At 43.6% G+C, this 23779-nt stretch overlaps 1 protein-coding gene across 1 annotated transcript in view; it reads left to right on the top strand.

The window, feature by feature from the left end:
• The first annotated feature begins 10870 nt into the window (after positions 1-10870).
• Positions 10871-23779, top strand: part of neurl1b (neuralized E3 ubiquitin protein ligase 1B) — a 67784-nt gene continuing 54875 nt past the window's right edge. The window contains exon 1 of the mRNA XM_078411575.1: positions 10871-11273. Within this exon, the coding sequence (XP_078267701.1) occupies positions 11243-11273 (31 nt within the window). The 5' untranslated portion in view covers positions 10871-11242. The remainder of the gene's footprint in view (positions 11274-23779) is intronic.

Consider the following 23779-nt stretch of genomic DNA (forward strand, 5'->3'; position numbering starts at 1 on the left):
GGGATATTTAATCTCCTTTTCAGAGCCAGCATTAATGTAATGCTCTCCTTCCCTTTGGAAAGTTATTGGTTTTGAATGTCAGGAAGGTAGCCAGATCACAGACTTCCTTTCCTTTTTAACGTATATTTTTCAAGGTATGGTTGATATTGATTGTCGGGTAATGTAATACATCAAGCTTTGTCGCATTGCTCTTCCATCCTATACAGAGACAAATATCTCATTCTTTCCCGAGGTCTCACTTAGACAATTCCCTTGCCTCTGTGGTGATCCAGGTGAACCTAAATGTCTTGGCAATGGCTAGAGCACAACAAGTAGTGGTTGGCCGAGAACACAAAATCAGCAGCCTCCTCATTCCCGGCCTGGTGCTGGAGGACAACTAGATTAATGACTCTACCAGTCTCAGTTTTATAATCTACTCACAACCAAGGTAAAATGAGCATAGGTGCAGGCAGTTGGCAAATCAGACATTCACGTAAGCACTGTTTAATTAGCTACCTTTAAATCCCCATAGTCGTGCTGGGATCTGAACTAATGTCTCGTTATCGACAATCCTGGCCAGTAATTTCACCTCCAGACCACTATTCCCATCACTTGGCACAATTCCTTGGCTAAGGAGTTGCACCACAGAAAAGATTTTATCAATAATTCTCATCCACAGTTAGTGAATTAAGTGATATTCCTTGTGATATCGCCAACTCCTTCTTCAGTCTAAGCATTTAATTGGCAGGTCACAGTGCTTGACAAAGAGACAAGGAAGGGAGTTCAGATAACAATGAAGCATAATATATTTAATGTTTATTTCATGTGAATGATAGTTATTGTATGCTTAATATAATGTATTAACAATAACAAGAACAATTCACAAGAACAAAATAATTTCCGGTATTGTTGTAAACCCTGTTACTTTCACAATTATGAGATTCAAAATCAAAAAATCATGAACACATATTCTTCTGCAGAAGAAAAAATAAATTGCTGCTATCAATGACACTATTTTTTTTAAATTAGCAAATTAAAAACCTTGTCCTTAATTTGTGTGCTACTTAATATCTTCAACCAGTGGCAAGTTCAGTCAACAAAAAGGGTTGTACTGGAGCTTTACCTAACTTATAATGGCCATTGAACTAGATGTGAAGAACTGCTGACGTACGTGGTTGAATTATAATCTGGCCTGACATGCAGGTTGAAACTTGAATGTGAGTGAAAGAATTTCCTGGATAGATTGCCTTGTCACAAATTGATTGCTTACTATTATCCATTACATATATTTCTTTGGGGAAGTGTGGTTAATTTCTCGTAGATAATGTTGGAAAATGAACTAATAAATAGATTGTAAATTTCTTCTTTGTGCAGTGATACTTTTTGTCTTTCTTTACTGATGCTGATACCTACTGTAGTTTAGGAATGGCTGCCCAAGGGTATGATTGTCCCCAGTGAGTCTAATCATATTAGCGGCTCTGCTAAGCACCCCATCTTGTGGATGACTTAAGAACTGTTCATAGACATAAAATGCTGGAGTAACTCAGCACAGGAAAGGGTGACGTTTCGGGTTGAGACCCTTCAAGACTGGCACATATGGAAAGTTCTGACTGTCAGTTAAAACTGAGAGATGAACATGCAGCCTCCATGTAAAAAAATTCAGAACTACAAGCTAAAAAATATCATCTTCAGAGTGGATGATATATACCCAATGCTCAATAGACAAAGTATGTTTCTGTTTGCAGAATCTGGTCATCATGTCAGTTTTTTCTTCTGTGCAATTATCCTTGCTAGCAGCAATGCATTTCATCTGATCCAATGTTACCTGTAGGATTGAGATATCTTTTCAGATCTAGGTTGTTCTATTATTTGCATTACTGTGTGAGTATTAAAATCAATTTAGATTTCTCTACTTGTCTCACTTCAAACTTAGCTAATTTGCTTTATTCAGCTTTCTTTTAATAAAGTGTGGACATTTCTTTTTTTTTTTAGCAGAGCATACGTCTTTTAATTATTTTCTGCCCTTTATGGCTGAGTACTGACATTTTCCATGATAATTTTTAATAATTAATGTCCAATGCATGAATAATTAATTACAAAATTAAGTTTAATTCAATTAATACAAAACTTTATCAAGATTTTTTTGACATCCTTTGCAACAAAAAAATAAAAATGAAAGTAATATTCTTTGGCAATTTTCTTTATTTGATATTGTAGTTCGTTCAAATTGAAACTGCCTGCTGAAATGTTGCAACTATTATGCTATAAAGTCATTCAAATATTCTACTGAGGACTGACAATCTCATAACACCCTCTTCCCCATCATTCATTTTGAATTGTAACTATTTTTATATTTCTATCCATTTTAAAGCATTTAACTCAACAATTTATGATATTAAATTTACCGGTCTATCACCTCAAGATTCAACATTTATGATCCTGAGGGAGATATTTCAAAATAACAAAAATAGATAATGCTGGAAATGCTCGGCATGTCAGGCAACATATGTGGTCGAGAAACAGTGTTAATATTACAGGTCAAAGAAATTTCTAGACACTCCCTTTTCTGTTAAAGGTTCTTCAATCAGAAACATTAACTCTGTTTTTTCTTTCCACAATTTCAGTTTAGTGCCCTTTCAGTTTTAGTTTCAGATCTCCAGCATCTGCAGTTTATTTTATTTACATTTGTTGATTTAGTGAATAATGTAGATAGTAGATAGTAGATAGTCTGAAGTAGATGGTAGATCGTGAAGTAGATAGTCTGTGTTTTACTTTAAAGCTTTTAAAATTAATCCTGAAAATAATGACAGCCTACTTTTAACTGTACTTCACTGACTTTAAAACCATTGTATGCTGAATGTACTATTGAAGGAATAAGCAACCCAGAGTACAATATATGCTACAAAAGCAACACAGATAAAAAAGAATGGTGATGCATATCAGAGGTGCCAAAGCTGGATAATAGATTAGCTGTCACTATCCTGTTCTTTGAGATCAGATTCTTCGCAATAAGGAAGATATAGGTCAGCTGCCACGATTAATATAGGATGGCGTAAACAACACAGTCACACAATCCGAGCTTTACTTAATAGATTAGAGGACTAGTTTTTGTCATTGTTAATGACATTAACAATATTGTATTTAAATGCAACTGTGTCTCTGGATTTTCCATATTGTGTTAAATTGTGATTATTGTAATTTTAATAGTTTTTTGTGATCCATTAAGTCTACTGGATCCTTTAAGCAAAAAAAAAGATTAAAATATCAAAACAGTGCTGTTCCTAATACCACACTGCATAATTCACATAATAATTTGAAAAACTAGTATTTAAATTTGTGTTACAGTGTGATTTTCTCAATGTTTCTTTTATATTTTATCATATCCTAACACACATTACAGACCACACCTACTCAGAATAAAGTATTATATAACAGATGGTTAATTGCATATCTCCAACTGCCAATAAGTATAATTCAATTCTTGTGATGAATAAATGTTAAATAAAGTTTTGTGTAGTGTTCAGCCTCCTGAATCAAGTTCCGTCCAGAGATACAGCGTGGAAACAGGCCCTTCGGCCCGCCAGGTACATGCTGACCATTGATCACCTGTACTATGTACTACCTGTGCTATGTTATCCTATTTTCTCATCCTACACATTAAGGGCAATTTACAGAAGCCAATTATCCTACAAACCTCCACGTCTTTGGAATATGGGAGGAAACCGGCGTACTTGGGCTCACGTGGTCACAAGGAGAATATACTCCGCACTCACAGCACCAGTAGATAAGATCGAACCGGCATATCTGACGCTTTGAGGCAGCAGCTCTACTGCTGCACGATGGAACCCACAGTGTTCCATCAATTGTTCCATGTAAAAACATCAAACTAATTTCTTACAAGATTTTTCATTAAAACTCCCAAGAAAATAATTCTAATTAAAAGACTGAATGTCCTGATGAAAACATCGAGTTATATATTATCACAGGATTGTTTTTGAAAGAAATAGCAAGGGTTGAGCTATATATAAGGTGCTCCATCAATAAATCTGCACCAGACCATTTAATTGAAAGGAATTGAAAAAAAAAAACACATATCAAAAATTTGTATTGCCATAAGACTTGAAACAATAATAAATCAGAACATTTGTTGATTTCATAGTAAATACTGAGAAAGATTTTATTTATTTTCTTTCTGTGTTTAGAACTCATCTTTATTTTGCTGGTGAAAACCCCAAAGGTTAACCATTTGTGACCTTTCGCTTCCTAGAACAAAAACAGGAAATCCAGCAAATTTGTAATTTGATCATTTATTCAACAGCAGAAATGCCTTGTTTCAGAATGATAATGGAGAAGATTTAAAATTCGCAAAACGATGTCTCATAAGTTTCATAAATGATGCAAAGATTCAAACATAGACATTTTTTTTTAAACCATTTGCATAATTCCAATAATGAGGAACTGAGGAGATCACAAAACCAACAGCAACCTTAGAAATACTACTCAGAATTAAACTCCAAATGGGAAGTGAGATTTTAGAGCTCACCAGACTATTTTTAGTCGTACCTCCATGTACACATTTTGAAAACATTTTCATATGAATGACATGTAACAGGAAGTGAAAAAACAAGCCAGGAGGGCAATTACTTTAGACTTTAGGGATCAGCGTGGAAACAGCCCACCGGGTCCGTGCCGACCAGCAATCACTCCGTACATTAGTGCTATCCTACGCACCAGGGGCAATTTACAGAAGCCAATTAAGCTACAAACCTGTACATCTTTCGAGTGTGGGAGGAAACCGGAGCACCCGGAGAACACCCATGCAATCACAAGGAGAACGTACAAACTCCGTGCAGATAGCACCCGATGTCACGATCTAACCCGGGTCGCTGGCGCTGTGAGGTTGCAACTCTACTGCTACGCTACTGTGCAGCCCCACTTATTGAATCTTTGCTCCAACTTGGCCTTGCCTGCCAGTCATTCTTTGCCATTTGCATCTTAGTGACAGCGGAGAGGCATGTATTGATGCTGCCGCGGATGTTTTTGTAGGCAAGCAGACAGAAGTTTACTGATGCTCCTGAATATCCACTCTGGAAGTTTACTTAACATCCACACTGGTTTTAGGCATTGTGTTGGCCTTCAGGGTCTTTAACCATTTGCTGCTCCAATGGATGTCCTCTTGCAGCCGCATCTTCAGTTTCATACTTGGCACAATCAAGATGGCTTTCAATGCAGAGTCTCATGAGGAGAATTGCCAAATCCAGATAAAGAGCCCCATCCAGGGAAATTTGCTCAGAGTAATTCCAGGTAAGGAAGAGCAAGTAGGTAAATTATCCTAACCCTCTCCTGTAATGAGTGCAAACTCAAGGCTTTCAGATTATCAATACCCAAGTATTTTCTTGATGATTAATTTCCTATCCAAAATACATCTTTTGGGAGAATTTTAAAACATGGAAATTATGCCAACTAGATTTTTAAAAAGACAGAAAGCCTAGAAAAAAGAAAAAGGAGAAAGTTAATGAGATACGAAGAGAGGGTGATAGCATAGAAAGAATAGCGAGTGTGGATTTGATGTTCATAAATGCTATTCATTCTCAGATATTATAGAAGTAATCTGCCATTAATATTATAGGGATCAACTGATGGCTCATGTGAAAGTAACTGTACCATAACTGTTTCATTTGTGACGCATTGCAGAAGCTGAACACATAAAAGAAGCTGGCATGATTATTTTTAAAAAATCAATAAATACAGATTTTTGTATTACTCATTTAGAAAGAATATCAACTAAATTGCTGCAAAGTACTGGAGTAACTCAGCAGGTCAGGCAACATTTCTGGAGGATAAGGATAGATGACATTTCGGTTTGGGATCCTTCTTCAAACTGAACCTGACCTGTGTACTGTCTGAAGAAGGGTCTCGACCTGAAACGTCATCCATCCATGTTCTCCAGGGATGATGCCTAACCCACTAGGTTACTCCAGCACTTTGTGTCTTTTTTTTCTAAACCAGCATCTGCAGTTTGGTGTTTCAACTAAACTGCCTCTTGTATATATCGGAGTGTTTTACGTACAATGAACAACAGTGCAGCCAAATATGCAGACTGAGAGATGACATGATAGAAGTATATAAAATTATGAGAGTCAAAGATAGGATAGATAGGTAATGTCTATTTCCCATGGTAAGGGTATCTAAAACCTTGCATAGGTTTAAGGTGAGGGATGAGATATAAAGGGGATCGAGAGATTTTTTTTCACACAAAGCAGTTGATATTGGGTATACGTTGCCAGAGGAAATGGTAGAAATAGGAAAAGTAACAATATGAAAAGTAGGCATATGAACAGGTACTTGATGAGTGGGCATGGAAGGATATGGAATTAATGCTGGCAAGTGGGATTGGTTTAGATAAGCGTGATGGTGGTTATAGTTCCTATGCTGAACAACTCAAAGAGCATAATCATATAAAGAGCAATGAAGCGAATACTAATGAAATTCGTTTCCCATGATATTGATTCAAGGAACCGTACTCATCAGACACTGCCCTGTTTTTTCAGATAGCATCATCCATTAAAATATGGAAAGGCAGAACTTGATTCAACATTTCATCCAAAGGGAACCATCTCAGACAAGTTAATGATCCTTCACTACTGGCCAAAGTATTGATTTTGAGAACATCTTTATTTTACTACAGTGTAAAGTGTAAAAGAGGAAAGAATGCATTTACAACCTATTTTATAATCTCCTCAAGTTTTGAATTCCATTGTCAACTCACTAATTCCTCACTACCTCCTATTTCTCAAAATCAAAAGCAGTTCCTTGAAATTAAGCTTATGAACTCCTGCTTTCCAGCTTTAGAGGATTTGTGGTATGACAATGACACCAAAGAAAAAAAATCAGACTGCTATCCTATTTTTAAAAAAATCTTCTTTCTACTTAATTAAGAAATTACAACATATTTCTATGTTTTGTTCTTGATGAATATTATTACCCAGTAACTAAAATCCTGATAAAGCTTACATTCTTCATTCTAACATTTACCAGGATGTTCCACAAATTTTGCTGGGTCAGCAGTTACCTTGTTACTTTCCCCTTCCCTGGTTTTAATATTGTGCAAAGAACTAGAATATTACTGCTATTCAGCAGGGACATTTGATTGATGTGCATGGTTTAATTTGTTCACTCAGTGGAGCATGGTAGTGTTTACACAAAGCACAGGTTCATTTTCTACAAATAAATTAGAAGCAGGAGCAGGCTACTTGCTTCTCCAGCCTGGCCTGCGATTTAACATGAAACCGTTTTGATTGTTACTCTGACTGAATTCCCAGCTACCCATGGTAACCTTTCACCACTTAGTGAGCAAGAATCTATTTGACTGCTTTAATAAATATTTAAAGACTGGTTGCACGCAATACTGTACAATGTACATAAAACAGGTTTATTTTACTTGATTAAAGTATTGTTTACCATGCTGAGAACCAACTGCACAATGACAATATGTGAATAAAGCACTTAACAACATATGTAATCCAATGAATTGCTGGCAGTGAGCCAGTAAAGCTGTATTGACCTCCTGGAGTTCTGATATTCATTAACTTCTTGACCAAGTTATAGTGCCTAATGATGATATTATTCAAATAAAATCTCATATCTCATTCCATTTATATTCAGTACGGTCATGTGATTATGTAAAACTAGAATTTTATGTAGTCAGTTACAGTTTTGCTGATTTCCAATCAAGCTGGAATTTCCCAGATCTCGATCTCTTGGCTAGATTATTCCAAAACAGCCTTAGCCAGGCTTCCCATTTTACCCTTCAAAATCTTGAGCTCTTCTGAAACTCTGTTTCTTGTCCTAACTTGAACAGACCTGATCATCCATCACTGCTAACATTCATTGGATACTTATTAACTAACATCTTATTGTTATTCTCGATCCTTCTTTCTAATTCTTCAATCCATTACACCTCCCTATTTTGTAATCTTAAAATCTGTAAGCCTCCAAAAGATCCACCATGCTCCTATTCTGGATACTTGCTTCTTCTTGATCATTTTGATGGGGCCTTTGGCTATCAAGATCCTAAATATAGGTATTTCCCCCATTCCCAACAGCATAGACAAGAGTCACACAGTACAGAAAAAAAAGAACTTTAGGCCAATTTGTCCATGCTGTCCATGCCCCATCCAAGCTAGTCCAATTTCCAGTGCCTGGCCTATATCCCCCTCAATGTTCCTATCCATGTACCTGTCCAAATGTCTTTTAAATACTGTTAGTGTACCTGCTCATTTTATATACCACCCACTCTATCAGGGGACCGTTGTGCCCTCACAGCACCAGAAACATGGGTTCATGCCTGGCTTCAGGGACTATCTGTGTGGAGTTTGCATGTTCTCCCTGTGACCACGTGGGTTTATTGTGTGGAGTGTGGATGAAAAAGTGGGATAACGTGGACGTGATGTGACCAATTGGTCAACAGTCAGCATACACTCAGTGGGCCGAAAGGCATGTTTACATGCTGTATCTCTAAACTAAACTAAGCTAAAAAATGCCCTCTGCATTCCTATTAAATCTTTCCAATCTCCAGGAAACCTGTGTCCTCTGGTTCTTGATTCCCTTACTCTGGATGTTAAAAGTTTCTACATTCACCCTATCTATCCCCTCATGATTTTATATATCCCTATAAGATTACCTCCTCATCATTGTGTGCTCCAAGCAATAAAGACCTAGCATGCCCAAACTCTCCCTATTGCACAAGCCCCCAAGTCCGAGCAACATTCTCGTAAATCTTCTCTGCACTCTTTCCAGATTAATGGCACTTTTACTGCAGCAGGGTGACCAAAACTGACCACAATATTCCAAAAGCGGCCTTACCAAGATCTTGTACAACTCTGACATAACATTCTGACTTCTATTGTAAGAAAATAACTGCAAATGCTGGCACAAATCTAAGGTATTTATTCACAAAATGCTGGAGTAACTCAGCAGATCAGGCAGCATCTCAGGAGAGAAGGAATGTGTGACGTTTCGGGTCGAGACCCTTCTTCAGACTGAAGTCAGGGGGGGGGAGGGGGAGGAAGGATATAGGTGGAGACAGGAAGACAGTAGGATGCTGGTCTCTCCTGAGATGCTGCCTGACCTGCTGAGTTACTCCAGCATTTTGTGAATAAATACCTTAGATTTGTACCAGCATCTACAGTTATTTTCTTACAATAGAAGACAGATAGGAGATCTGGGAAGGGGGAGGGGAAGAGAGGGACAGAGGAACTATCTAAAGGAACTATCTAAACTATCTAAAGAATTATCTAAACTATCTAAACTATCTAACTCATAACATTCTAACTTCTATGCTCGGTTCTCTGACTGATGAAGGCCAGCATGTCGAAAGCATTCATCACCAACCTATCTGCCTGCAGCACATCTTTCAAGGAAATATGTACTTATACTCCTAGGTTCCTCTGTTGTACAACACTCCCCGGGCGGGGCCTTACGATTGGTCAACTGCTTTATATTACTTTGTAGCTGAATGTCACATTTCTTTGTTTACACTCTTGTGATGTAGCCTGGTTGCATTTTGCTGCCCAAAGAGCTAAATTAACGTCAAAGTACACGCCAATCTTTTAAAAACACAATATGCTGGAAACACGGACCCAAATCAGGCAGCTTCTGTGGAGAGATTCTGTAGAGAAATAAGAATTTAATTGTTCTATCTAGGATATATAAAACGTGGCAATAAAACACTCATGACTCTTGAAATCAGGCAGCTTCTATGGAGAAATATTATATTAAATGTTTATAAATTCATTTAATTACAATAATATATTTGAAACAGATTTCATTTCCAATTCTGTTACACCAGAATGTTTAATGCTATTGAATTCAATGTCACAAAAATACCAAATTTGAAAAACCAAAGTTCTCACTGATCAGGATTGCCGCCTGTCTCCTTTGCCATGTTTCACTTCTTGTTTCCTTGCACTGTTGACCAAGTCTGACTTCCCTTCTTCAGCCTATTTTCCCCTTCCAGTTCCAAAGAGCAAAACCTTGTACTTAGGTTGGGCAGTTTACAACCCAACAGTATGAATATTGATTTCTCTGACTTCAAGTGACCCTTGCTTTCTCTCTCTCTCTGTCACTCCCCCACCCGAGAAGGGTTTCACTGTCCCTCTGATTAATTTTACTGATTGTATGCCTTCTTGTCACCTTCTCCTCAGCTAACAATGAACCATTCTACACTTGCTTAACAGCGTCTGCTTTGATCTGTTCTTTTCACACCTTACCCCATCATATCTCTAGACGGCCTCACCCCTGACTCTCAGTCTGAAGAAGGGTCTGGACCCCAAACGTCACCCATGCCTTCTCTCCAGAGATGCTGCCAGTCCCGCTGTGACTACATTATTTTGTGTCTATCTATTATGTCTGAGCCGAGACTGTCCCTGTTTCTCTCTCCACATAAGCTGCCTGACCTGCAGAGACTTTCCAGCGTTTTCTGCTTTCATTACTTCTCTAGTCTACGCTGGAGGTATCCCAGAGGTTTACTCTAATACGATAGGTTATGTGAATCATTCCTAAAGAATGATGTCGTCTTTACACTAAACCAGCCATAGATTAAGAATCAGATTTCTGATCACAAAGTGACTGTATGTGTGTGTGTGTGTGTCTGTCGGGCGGGGAGACCCTTTGACAGAAAACAATGAGGATGTTGGTTCTGTGTCTGGGGCTTATCAGTGGGTTTGGACATTTAAGCAATGGGCTTGAAGTGCTGGGCTGAAAACCATCGCGGGATTGGCGGCATGGGTTTAATGATTTCAGTGCGGTGGGAGACGGTGACGAGAGATGGGCAGCGCCGTTGCTAGGATCATTATAGATTGCAGTCGGAAGTAGTTGACTTTTAACAAGTCGGGGAGCAGTGGGTTGGCGAGGCGTCGCCTTGTGTGTGTGTGTGTGTCTCTCTCTCTCTCGCGGCGTGGCCATTTCCACACGGCTCGGTTACAGAGAGATAAGCCGGGCTTGGAGTTTCCCCGATGGAGATCACCGTCCGCAACCAGCCTCTCGTTGCCCAGATTTCCTTTGTGTGGAAGGCAGGCGATGCTCCGGAGATTCCCATCTGAGCCGCAAAACCTCCCCGCTCGTTTCGTTCCTCTTAAAAACAAAACCAACTCGCTTTGACCCGAGTAGATGGACCTTCTGAAGCCAAGGGGAGAGATCACAACCCTGGTCATATCCACACAGAAAGCCCCCAGTTCTGCCTTGCTTTAAATGAAAGGAAGTGATGGGAAACAGTGCTCAGAAAACACATGCAGGTAGGAATCTCTCTCCCTCTCTGTCTCTGTCTCTGTCTTTCCCTCTCTCTGTCTTTGCCTCCCTTTTCGCTCTCCTTCTTTGCACTACAGGGTTTTTAACAACAAGCTGCGAACGGCTAAATGTTTCCCATTCAATTTTGGGGATAAAGCGTATTTGGCATTATTCTGCGCCTTGACATTTGTGTGGGTTAGGAGGTCTCGCCTGGTAACGTGTGCCACCCCAGTGAGTTGGAGCACATTTCACACAGCAGAGGCTGCGGGCGGGGGTTTCCTCTGCCGGGGATTGTGATGGGTGGGTAAAGGAGAGGATTTTACCCAAACCATTCCTGATTTCCAGGCGTTGCCTGCGCTCCGCTGCGCCCAGTTTCGGTAGAAACTCCACTGACTCGGGGTCTCCCTCCCACACCCATCCCCAGCGGCGTGTGAGCCGGTTAACGTGGGTGCATAACGCAGTCTCGACGGGCAGTTCACCTCCCAGGCAGCGGGGAACCAGTTAGTTGCCCCCGTTTGAGCGCCGGGCACGAAAATGTAATCGCATTCGGTCGAGAGTGGTCGATATTTATAAACGAAATGAATCGTGATTTATCACCGCCAACCCCGAGGAAGGTTTGGGAACTGGATAGACACAATGACCCGGGGCTGTCAAATGTGCCTTTTGTTGGCTTGATCATTGTGTCAATGCATAAACTGATAAACAATGAACTTAAATGTATCAACTTCTCGCAGATTAAACGCTCGACATTTCTTTCGGGCAGACGCCTCTGATCTTTAGTCATTGCAACGAAATATAAATAGATGTGGGAGACTTTTCCTGACCTAACTGGTTATTAATGTAAAGGGGCGCTGGTTATAGATGTCAAGGTATGGGGCCATATGAGGGCGTGTTTTTTTAATGTGAACAGCGGGGGCGAAGGGGTGTGGATGGGTTTACATAGAGAGGATACCAGAAACCAGTTCCCAGAGCTGTCAGTTGCCGTTTAAAAAAAACCTAGATTTATTGGTGCCTTTGTACTAAGCTCCGTGTGACAGTTAAAGATCTGCTATCTTTAGTTACAACCAACTGCTACGTGGGGGTTTCCACTTTTCAGCTGTCGGAGGGCAGTGGGGTTTCAGTTAGAGGGCGTTTCATTGCCTTGAGCGTCGAAGAAAAGTTCCGAACAGGTGAAGATGAGATGATGTTGTCAGTTGCTCCCGTCTACCAGCGCTGCGATTAACAACCTTCCTCGCGTAATAAGGCAGGCCACGGGGGGCATCTGAACGCGGGTGGAAGAAGGCTCATTCGGTATAGCAGCGCCACTTATTTGCAGGGAACAATATTGTTAGAAATAGCACATTTCACATTGCATCCCGTGCAGTATGAGACATGGTATGCCGACCATTCCTATTTGTTTCCAAGCGTTTGGCGAAATTAGCACTGCGTGCCTTTTCAATTCAAGAATCGCAGAATCTGACGGAATCAAACTGTACAAGCTGTCATTAAAGCTGTTCCTTGGAGTTAAACTAACCGCGACATGGCGAGGGTGTGCCCTGGAAGATAGATGTTCAATGTTGTTCCTATTTGAGGGGATGATACAATCAACATGTGCTCGACTGGAGCTTCTGGTGGATTAGGAGAAGCGAGAGTGGGTTGGAAGATGGTTGTTGCTTTGTTGCACTGCCGAAGTTTTTTTTGTATCTTTAGAGATGTTTGGCATGATTAAAGCAACGTTTTAACTAAACGTACCACAAAGATGGTTGCGTGTGAGGGCGGCTTACATTTTGAAATTAACCCTTCTTAGGCAATGATCAGCTGTATTTCTGATCTTCCACACGTGTTGGTTATATTTTAACTTTTCATTTAGAAAAGCGAAAGTACAATTTTTTTTACCAAATATTTTTTGGAATATTTAGGTGCAGAAGTACAGGTTATTTTTACACCAGCTCATAGGTCTGAAAAAGGGCCTCGACCGGAAACATTACCTATTCCTTTTTTCCAGAGATGCTGTCTGACCCGTTGAGTTACTCCAGCATTTTGTGTCTATTTCCAGCTCATAGAAAGATCGATTCACTACATATCACCACCCACCATTCCCTTACATTGTCCTTTCCTTAACATGAGTGCACATCCTTGTTTGAAAACTATAATGGATTGAGATTCCAACATTATTTTGGATATTCCAGGTGTCCACAATCTTGTATAGAGTAATTTAAATAGCTCTTCCTTGGAGATGGTAGTTGGGATGAGGGGCGTGAACCATTGGGAGGATTGTGGGCAGAGATCGGCACAAGTGAAGCCTGGAGAAATGAAATGGTTGCCCCCAACATTACGGAAATGATGGGAGTACTGAGCAGTTCAATGGCCCACTTACAGAGTGGAACTGAATGACAAAAGTGGACTGAACCATTGGTCAGTCAAAGAATGATAGTTGCTGCCAAGAAAGGATTGTCCCTCAACCATTGGTTTTAAATTTCCACTGTGGCCCCTGCTGATTGGTTTCAGGGACATTTATTTGGCTTTATATCTCTGGGTAACAATATTTGAAATGATTGACACAAAATGATCAGTCTGAAGAAGAGTCCCGACCCAAAACGTCACCTATCCATGTTCTCCAGGGATAATGCCTGAGTTGCTCCAGCATTTTGTGTCTTTCCTTGGTAAACTAGCTTTTGGATTTCCTTGTTTCTGATATTGAAATGACATTTGTGGCCAATCTATTTTGTAGGGCTTCTCGTGGGGCTTTTGCAATCACTTACTGTGAGTGCCAGTGAACTCTTTCCATGAAAAAATAGCAACAGAGGGAACTCTTACAGCAAGAAGACAGTACGTTATTTTGAATTTAGCTGTGCTGTTTCATTCTAAAAATGGCCCAAGGAGAAACCAAAAGGTTCCACATGTTCACATCAATATTTGATTACTGCCTTCTGGTTATGTACCTATCCACTGACCAGTGGAAATGTTGTTGCTGTTTACATTAACTGAACCTTTCATTGTTTCGTACATTTGCTGCTACTTTGTTCTAATAGATTAAAAAACAGTTTTTCAAGTTACTCACACCAAAGACCTTTCAACTCGTTTTAGCAAAACTCATCTGCATACTTTCTATAGCTTCATTATGGTGAAAATAGCCATAACTCTCTAACTGAAGCATATAAAGCGGGCATAAAATATTTTAAACAATAAGATATTTTTATGTACAACATTTTTTTTGGAAAGTTTTATTATATTTTTCCTCATTTTTTTCGTTCAGGTTTTCTAATATCTGTCAATAGAGTCACATCCATACAACGGATTAAATCATTGGATGCTTCAATTTCAAAGGAGAATGCATTGCCATGGAAAAAATGTTCAAATATTTAGTCACGGCACTGAAAACGTAACAGAAGAACAACTCTAAATCTATAGGAACAGCACTAATGCCAAGAATCCTGAACACCCACCAAACAAACACTGTCCAAAAGATATAATACAATTATTATTGGTTGCATAATATTTTCTCCAAAATTATGAATCTCTTTAATACAGAAGACAAAGAGAAGATGGCTTAGAAATTTGCCTTTGGTGACTGATGTTAAAATATCAACTGCCCAGATCTCCTTCAGCACCACCATATGCATGCCAGAGATAGGGTTCCATTAATTGTTTAGTGCTGGGTGAAGAAGGCAAGTTTCTACCTGATGTTCTACCTGAAGTTTCCACTGGTGAGGATGTTTCAAACAAAGGGTCAGAATTCTAAGATAGTCACAATGTAGCTGAGGAAAATATTACAGAGAAATTTGTCGGCACTTGGAATGATTGTACCAATCACTGCTGGTACATCAATATCAACACTTCATTGATGTGCACTAGCAAGATCAGTGTCTGTAGCTGTCTTTAAAGAAAATTAATACAGTATTAGTCAAGGGAGAGTCCCGGTTTTTAAGGGAGAAAGGAAAGGATGGCTATATTGTTAGAAGAAATTGGATATGAGGTGGGTCAGAAGCAGCATGTACTCTGACTTTCACCACGTCACAAGTTCACAAGTTATAGGTGTAGAATTAGGCCATTCGGCCCATCGAGTCTACTCTGCCATTCAATCATGGCTGATCTCTGCCTCCTAATCCCATTTTCCTGCCTTCGCCCCAAGGCAGGAAACCCGTTCTGATCAAGAATTTGCCTATCTCTGCCTTAAAAATATCCACTGATGGCCTCCACAGCCCTCTGTGGCACTGTGTTCCACAGATTAACTACCCTCTGACCAAAGAGGTTCTTCTTCACCTCCTTTCTAAAAGAATGCCCTTTAATCCTGAGTCTATGACCTCTGGTCCTAGACTCTCCCACCAATGGAAACATCCTTTCCGCATCAACTCAATCTATACCTTTCATTATTCTGTAGGTTTCAATGAGGTCCCCCCCACAACTCTCTAAACTCCAGCGAGTAGAGGCTCAGTGGTGTCAAATGCTCATCATATTGCTAACCCACTCATTCCTGGAATCATTTTTGTAAACCTCCTCTGGACCCTCTCCAGAGCCAGCACATCCTTCCTCAGATATGGGACCCAGATTTGCTCACAGTACTCCAAATGCGGCCTGACCAGCACTTTACAGAGCCTCAGCATCTCTGTTTGTGATCAATGATTTGTTACTGTACTGTAAATCTTGTGGCATTAGAGGAATTACATTGAACACATATAAGAACTGAAGTAATGGATGTGTGATTGGGCTTCATAACCCTTTGAGTATTCTCCACCATTCATCAACATTCTTGAAGAAGGGTGTCGACCTAAACATCACCCATTCCTTCTATCCAGAGATGCTGCCTGACCCGCTGAGTTACTCCAGCATTTTGTGTTGATCTTCGGTGTATACCAGCATCTGCAGTTCCCTGCTACACAAGATTTGAAAGATCTTTGACATCACTGCCATTTTCCCACAGTATCCCCATACTCCCTGATATCTATATCTATATATATATATTATATAACTAAATGTCTCATCTTATATATATGTATGTATGTATGTATGTATTTTCCCGAAGTACAGCCAAAACGGTACATGATAACACAACAATTTTAGGCCCACCTTACCCACCATTCACCTGCGGATGTGTATTTATCAAGTTTTGTTAGATTTTAAAAGTAATTAACTTTATAAACTTTAATAAATGCACTCCCCCGCCCCCCACCACGCAGCAGCGCCAGGCGGACCGGCACCCGTCCCGGCTTGCCCCGTGCCTAACCTTCCTCTCTTGATGCAGCATGGCGGCATAGGGTCAAAGAAGATGGCCGCCGGCAGGACGAACATGCGGCAGAGCCTTGCGGCCGCTCTCCTGCTGTTGTCCACCCTAGGCCGGGGTGAGTGGCTCCCTCTCTCCTTTCCTCTCGCCCACCTCCGGCCGTGGGGGAGAATCCACGGGTCGTATGTTGGGGGAGGCTTGCCGGGCCCGCTATCCGTGCGTCTGCATTTGGGGGAGGCTTGCCAGGCCCCGAGGCAGCCCTCGACCCTGGGATCTTGCTGAGCGCTTTTGGGATAAATAAAATTGTGTTTAGAAGTTTATCAATGCAGGAGAGGTTTGGACCCAACGGGTCCATGGGTCGTCTAATCATTAATCTATTACTATCTGCTTTGAATGAACACAATCCCTGTTGTAAATTGAAATAGAATTGTAGCAACAGGAGAATAATTTAGGAGATGAAAACCCTCCAAAGTTAGTGAGAGTCATAGTCATTGTGACACAGTGTGGAAACAGGCCCTTTGGCCCAACTTATCCATACTGACCAACATGTCCCAGCTACACTAGTCCCACCTGCCTGCGCTTGGTCCATATCCCTCCAAACCTGTCCTATCGATGTACCTGTAACACTGTTTCTTAAACGTTGGGATAGTCCCAGCCTCAACTACCTCATCTGGCAGCTTGTTCCATACACCCACCCCCCTTTGTGTGAAAACATTACCCCTCAGATTCCTATTAAATCTTTTCCCTTTCACATTGAACCTAATGTCTTCTAGTCCTCGATTCTCATACTCTGGGCAAGAGACTGCGCATCTACCCAATCTATTCCTCTCATGATTTTATACACCTCTATAAAATCACCCCTCATCCTCCTGCGCTCCAAGGAATAAAGATACAGCCTACTCAATCTCTCCCTATAGCTCACACCCTCTAGTCCTGGCAACATCCTCGTAAATCTTTTCTGAATCCTTTCAAGCTTGACAGTATCTTTCCTATAACATGGTGCCCAGAACTGAACACAATATGCTAAATGTGGTCTCACCAACGTCTTATACAACTGCAACATGACCTCCCAACTTCTATACTCTGACTGATGAAGGCCAATGTGCCAAAAGCCTTTTTGACCACCTTATCTACCTGCGACTCGACCTTCAAGGAATCATGCACCTGCACTCCTAGATCCCTCTGCTCTACAACACTCCCTAGAGGCCTACCATTCACTGTGTAGGTCCTGCTCTTTCTAGATGCCCCAAAATGCAACACTTCACACTTCTCTGTAGTTGTGGTAACTAGTGATGCCTGTGTGGTGATTCTTTTTCCTTTGTTTCTTTACCTACCTTTCTCTCCTGCAAGTGTTAAATCCTTTTAGAATCCTCAGCCAGCAGCACATTAGTGAAATCACTGAACGTCATTGATGAGCATTGAAGATGACTATCTGGATCAGTTTGAGCACGAGGGTCATTACAATTCTGTTATCAAGCAGCAAAGTGCATTTCCACCAGAACACCAGGTTATTTTCTTTGAATCGTAGAAACATACAACACAGACGTGGGCCCCTTTGGCCAACATCCTCCATGCCAACTGTGATGCCTATCTGTGCTAATCTCATTTGGCTGCATCCTTCTATGCCTTTCCCATGGAAGTACACCAAACAGCTTTTAAATGTCGTATTTGCATCTGCTTCTACTACATTTTCTGGCAGCTCATTCTAGACCTCTGTGTGAAAATCCTAGCCCTTACATCTCCTTTAATTTTTTTCTCTCTCACCTTAAAACCTGTGCCTCCTGCTTCTAGACTCCCCTATCCGATTCGTTAAATTTCTGTAACAACACCCCCTTAGTCTCCTACCTTCCAGTGAGAATAAACCCAGCCTTTCCAATTTCTCCTAACAACTACAGCCCTCAATTGCAGGCAACATCCTGGGGTGAACCTCTTCTGCTGTCTTTCTATTGGTACCATACCATTACTGCAGTGTGGTGACCAGAATGGTACAGAATACTCTAATGGATCTCTAACCAATATTTTGTCCAACTCTTATATTGATTGGCTCAGCCAATGAAGCCAAGCATGGCAAATGGCTCTGCACTACCTTATTAGTGTCACCACTTTCATGCTGCTCTGGATATTACCCCAAGATCTCGAAGTACATCAATAGAGTCTTCTTAATCCAATGTCTGCCAGATGGATTATTTAATGTGGCAGAAAGACTGGGTCTATTCTCGGAGGAATGTTAGCTTACTGAGCCACCTAAGACAATATTATGACAGATTACTTCTTTGATCGAAGGAGATAATAAAACTAAGAGGGCTTCAGAGAGAATTCCAGAACTTTGGCCCTTGCTTCCAGAAGGTATCGCTGTAAGCCATGGGGTGATTAAAATCTGGAATGTGCATGATGCCAGAATTGGAGGGGAACAAGATGACTTAGGGAGTTGCAGGCAGGATTGCAAGCATAGGTTGGAGCAAGGGATTTGGATAATGTTTTAAATCTAGGGGCTTTTTCTTAGGCAGGCCCTTAGGATCGAGGTTATTGTGTTGGTCCTGCGGTGGCTAATGTAACCAATGTGGGATCCACAGACTCTTTCACAGGAAGTGTTTAATGGGGTGGACAGGATGGTAGCCTGGAAAAGGACACGGACAGCCATTGGTCCATCCAGGTATTGCTCAAGCAAGAACCCATAGAGTTTGTGAGGAAAAACACTCCTTCCTATGTATATGCAGGGCTTCTATGTGCATCCGATCTATGGACCTGAACTTGTCAATACCATGTCAAATGCTCCTTTTCCACTCTGAACAGCCATGAGCCAGGAATTACTGAGGGTGCTCACCTGATGATATCTTTGAATGACAGTGTTTGGAGTAGACTCTGTTTGGCTAGCTTGAGAATGATGGGGTTAGCATTATTATGGTGTTTTACAAAAGTGCAAGATTAATGCAGCAACTTTGATGGACACTGGTCTTCCCAAAGTGCTTCAAAGCTAAATTTTCGATCTTTTGAAGTTTAGTCATTTTGTGCCATAGGAAATGCACCAGAAAATGTGCAGACAGCAAGCACACGGAAATATGACACTGACAGGTAAGTTGTTTTGCATTTTGGATGGACACCAGGATAATTCCTCTGCTCACCCTCAAAATAGTCATCATTTGCATTATCTGGGATGGCAGGTAGGGTCTTTGTCTAACGTCTTGTTCAAACAATGGCACTTCCAACTGCATTGGATTTCCTCAGCCATATACTGGAACATTACGTTGTAGGAAGGAACTGCAGATGCCAGTTTAAACCGAAGATGGACACAAAATGTTGGAGTAACTCAGCGGGACAGGCAGTATTTCTGGATAGAAGGAATGGGTGACGTTAAGGGTCTGAAGAAGAGTCTTGTAGGAGCCATTTTGCATTTATTCGTTATTTTTGCATATTATCATATTACTTTGTATCCTGCTGTGTTGTTTTTGTACACAAGGGGATTGTCCTGAGATGAATGTTGGAGTCTTATGTATATCGACTGGGAGGGGCTGTTGGAGGAGTCAGGAGTTTGCGAGACACAGGGTTTAGCAAGCCATGCAAGACACGCCAAACCTACTGTAAAAGGATGCCACTCGTAGGCAGAGTCTTTTACTATATATAAGTTTATTCATAACACTGCACATACATTATGCCCTAGCTGTCCGTGGTCATCACTGGCACTAGAGAGCGAGCTGGAGGTGGGGAAGTTACAATTATACCAAAGACAATGGGGAGTGGTTAGTAGTGGTGAGGTCACTATGTTAAAGGAACATGCACTGATCTACATCCTTCCTCTTGGAAACAAAGTGACCACGGCTCATGCGCTAGGCTCAAACTACAAGCAGACTACTCGTACACACCGTACCGGACAGGCGGCCTGACCACTCTCCCAGAGCGGGTGCGCAACCCACCATCCCCGCCGGTCGAAGGAGCAGCATGAACGGGTGCGGGTACAGAGGCCGGGGAACCAGGGGAAGGAGGAGGACTGGGAAGCGATGCACGCACAGGCGAGGGAGGGGTAGGTAGCTGGGGCGACTGCGGATGTACCGGAGCAGGAGGCACATCAGGCACCTTGTAGTGGACGGGAGGCGAATACGGGATCGCGGGGGGCGGTGCAGGTTCGTTTACCAGCATCAGGTGCTGGCGGGTACGACGGTACACGGTGCCCTCGTAGTTGACCAGGTACGACCGTGGAGAGTCAGCATTGCCGACGACCACGGCCAGCCGGTGGTGGCCGGAGGACGACTCCATCCGGACAACCTGACCAGCGAACAAAGGTGGAAGGGGACGGGACGATTTGTCAAAGGAGCGCTTCCGAATGAGCTGCTTCTCAGTGATGCGCTCCCTGACAGCGGCAGGGCTCCGAGCCGTGGGTTTCAGGGATTGCTGGGAGACGGGGATGGGGGGTCTAGTGGTGCGGGACAGGAGGCGCTGCGCAGGGGAACCGAGCGCGGGGTCCCGGGAGATGTTGCGGAGGTTGAGGAGGGCAAGGTACAAGTCCGAACTGTCAAGCCGGCAACGTTCCATCAGCTCCTTAGCGCTGCGGACAGCGCGCTCTGCAAGTCCATTGCTTTGCGGGTACTCGGGGCTGCTTGTGATGTGGCGGAAGTTCCAGCGATTTGCAAAAACAGCAAACTCCGCGCTGGTAAACTGGCTGCCGTTGTCGGACTGGAGAGATGCCGGGGAACCAAAGGTCGAGAAGTGGCGGCGAAGCTTCCCGATGACGGCAGCAGACGTGAGGGACGGCAGCAGGTCCACCTCGAACCAGCTTGAGTAGGAGTCCACCAGGACCAGGTAGTGTTTGCCACGCCACTCGAAAATATCGGCGGCAACAGCCGTCCACGGCAACTCGGGAGCCGGCTGCTGCAGGAGAGGCTGACGCTGCTGATGAGGTAATAGGCTGTTGCAGGCAGCGCAGGCGGAGACCCTGTCCCGGATCTCCTTGACCATGCCAGGCCAGTAAAACTGTGCTTGGGCCTGGGATAACGTGGCCTCCACCCCTGGGTGTCCGTTGTGGGCGGTGTGGAAGTAGTGATCGCGCAGCGCAGCCGGCACCACAACCTTGTGGCCCTTCACCACCACACCCGCGTGCAGCACCAGTTCATCCCGAACCAGGAAGTAGGGCACGGCACCAGCCGGCAGGGAAGACCGTCGTTCAGGCCAGCCACGGCGGATGACGCCCGCAAGCTGTTGGAGGTCCGGATCCGCGGCAGTGTGTGTGACCAGGGACTGCAGCTGCCAAGATGGAACAATGTTGACGTTCAACACCATCAGGTCCGCCGATTCGTACGGATGGCGGGAAATGGAAGGTAGTGGGGCGCGGGACAGAGTGTCTGCCACGAACATCTCCTTGCCTTTGCGGTACACGATTTCGAATTGAAAACGCTGCAGCTGCAGCATCATTCGCTGCAGGCGGGACGATGCTGCGTGGATGGGCTTGTTTAAAATCGAGACCAGCGGCTGGTGGTCAGTTTCGATGGTGAAAGTTTTTCCCAGAACGTAGTCTCTGAACTTGGAGCAAGCGAACACCACGGCAAGGAGCTCCTTCTCAATCTGCGCGTAGCGCTGTTCAGCAGGGGTCATTGTTCGAGAGGCATAGGAGACGGGCAGCTGTCGGTCGTCGTAGAGCTGCAGGCAGGCAGCACCCAGGCCGAACCGAGATGCATCGCAGGTGAGGACAATTGGCCTGTTTAAGTCGAAAAACCGCAAAGTCGGGGTCCGCGCGAGTCTGGACCTCAGGGCTACGAAGGCCGATTGGTGGTGAGGGAGCCAGACCCAGGCATTGTCCTTCTTGGTCAGCTCTCTCAGGGGGGCACTTAGTTCGCTGAGGTCGGGTATGAACTTACCCAGGTAGTTGACCATGCCCAGGAAGCGCTGCAGGCCGGGCACGTCAGTGGGAGCGGGCATTTCGGTGATCGCCGCCGTCTTCTCGGGGTCTGGCTTCAGGCCCCCCGCCGTGAAAACGTGGCCTACGTAGGTGACTTCCGCAACGCGGAACCGACACTTCCTTCGATTAAGCTTGAGGTTTATCTCACGAGCCTTGTCCAGGACTTGGCGGAGGTGTCGGTCATGCTCAGCAATGTCCCTCCCATACACCAGGATGTCATCCACGATGATGGCGCACGGCAACCCAGCAAACAGCTGCTCCATCGTACGCTGAAAAACCTCGCTTGCCGAGTTGATACCAAAAGGCATGCGGAGGAAACGGAACCTGCCGAACGGTGTGCTGAAGGTGGTCAGGAAGGAGGAACGTGCGTCCAGCGGGATCTGCCAAAAGGAGCTCTTGGCATCCAGGACCGAGAAAACTGTGGCTGGACCGACCTGTGCCGCGACGTCCTCCACCGTCCGCATGGGGTAGTGCGGGCGTTTAATAGCCAGGTTCAGGTCCTTGGGGTTGATACAGATCCTGATCTCGCTCGCGTCCTTCTTGGCAGCGACCACCATGGTGGAGACCCACTGGGTGGGGGCACTCACCTCCTTGAGGATGCCCAAGTCCACCATGCCACGTAGTGTGGACTCCACGCGGCCCTTCATGGCAAAAGACACACGGTGGGCCGGTCTGACCACTGGGTCGACCCCCGGGTCCACAACGATCTTGTAGGCACAGGGCAGCTTCCCCAGGACGTCATCAAATCGGTCAGGGTACTCGACCAGGGGGTCCATGGGGGCCTGCACCAGGTGGATGTCGCGGTGAAATGAGACCAAACCAAAGTCCTGGCATGCACGGGCGCCCAGCAGGGTGACGTTTTCAGATGCTAGCAGGAGGAACGTGAGGGGCCGAGAGGTATCCAGAACAGTACAGACAACCGTTGCCTTTCCCACGGCAATCAGAACGCCTCCCCCATAGGCATGGAGGCGGGAGTTGTCAGGAGTAACCCTCTCCCCCGAATTTATCTGCTCGAAGAGGCCCACAGACATAACATTGGCAAACGCCCCAGTGTCGACCTTGGCAGGGAAGGAGTGTCCATTGACTGTAACTTGCACGGATGGATCCGTTATCAATGCAGGTGCTCCCAAGAGCGAAAACACCAGAGAGTCTCCATGGGAGGAAGTCGTATCTGAGCCATCGAGGACCTCATGTTGGTACCGGGAACCGGTTGCGTTATCGCTTGCAAGGTTGTTTAGACTCCCTCTAGGAGCAGGGACAGGTCTCCCACGAGAACGACAGGCTGCAGAAAAATGGTTCTGCTTCCCACATGAATTACAAGTTTTGCCCTGCGCTGGGCAAATGTTATACCTGTGTGACGAGAAGTTGCAGTTTGGGCATCTGCGAGGGGTGGCCATAGTGGGCGCGGAGGGGGCGACCCTGGGCTG

The sequence above is a fragment of the Rhinoraja longicauda genome, chromosome 14, assembly GCF_053455715.1.
Source record: "Rhinoraja longicauda isolate Sanriku21f chromosome 14, sRhiLon1.1, whole genome shotgun sequence".
Taxonomy (NCBI): Eukaryota; Metazoa; Chordata; class Chondrichthyes; order Rajiformes; family Arhynchobatidae; genus Rhinoraja; species Rhinoraja longicauda.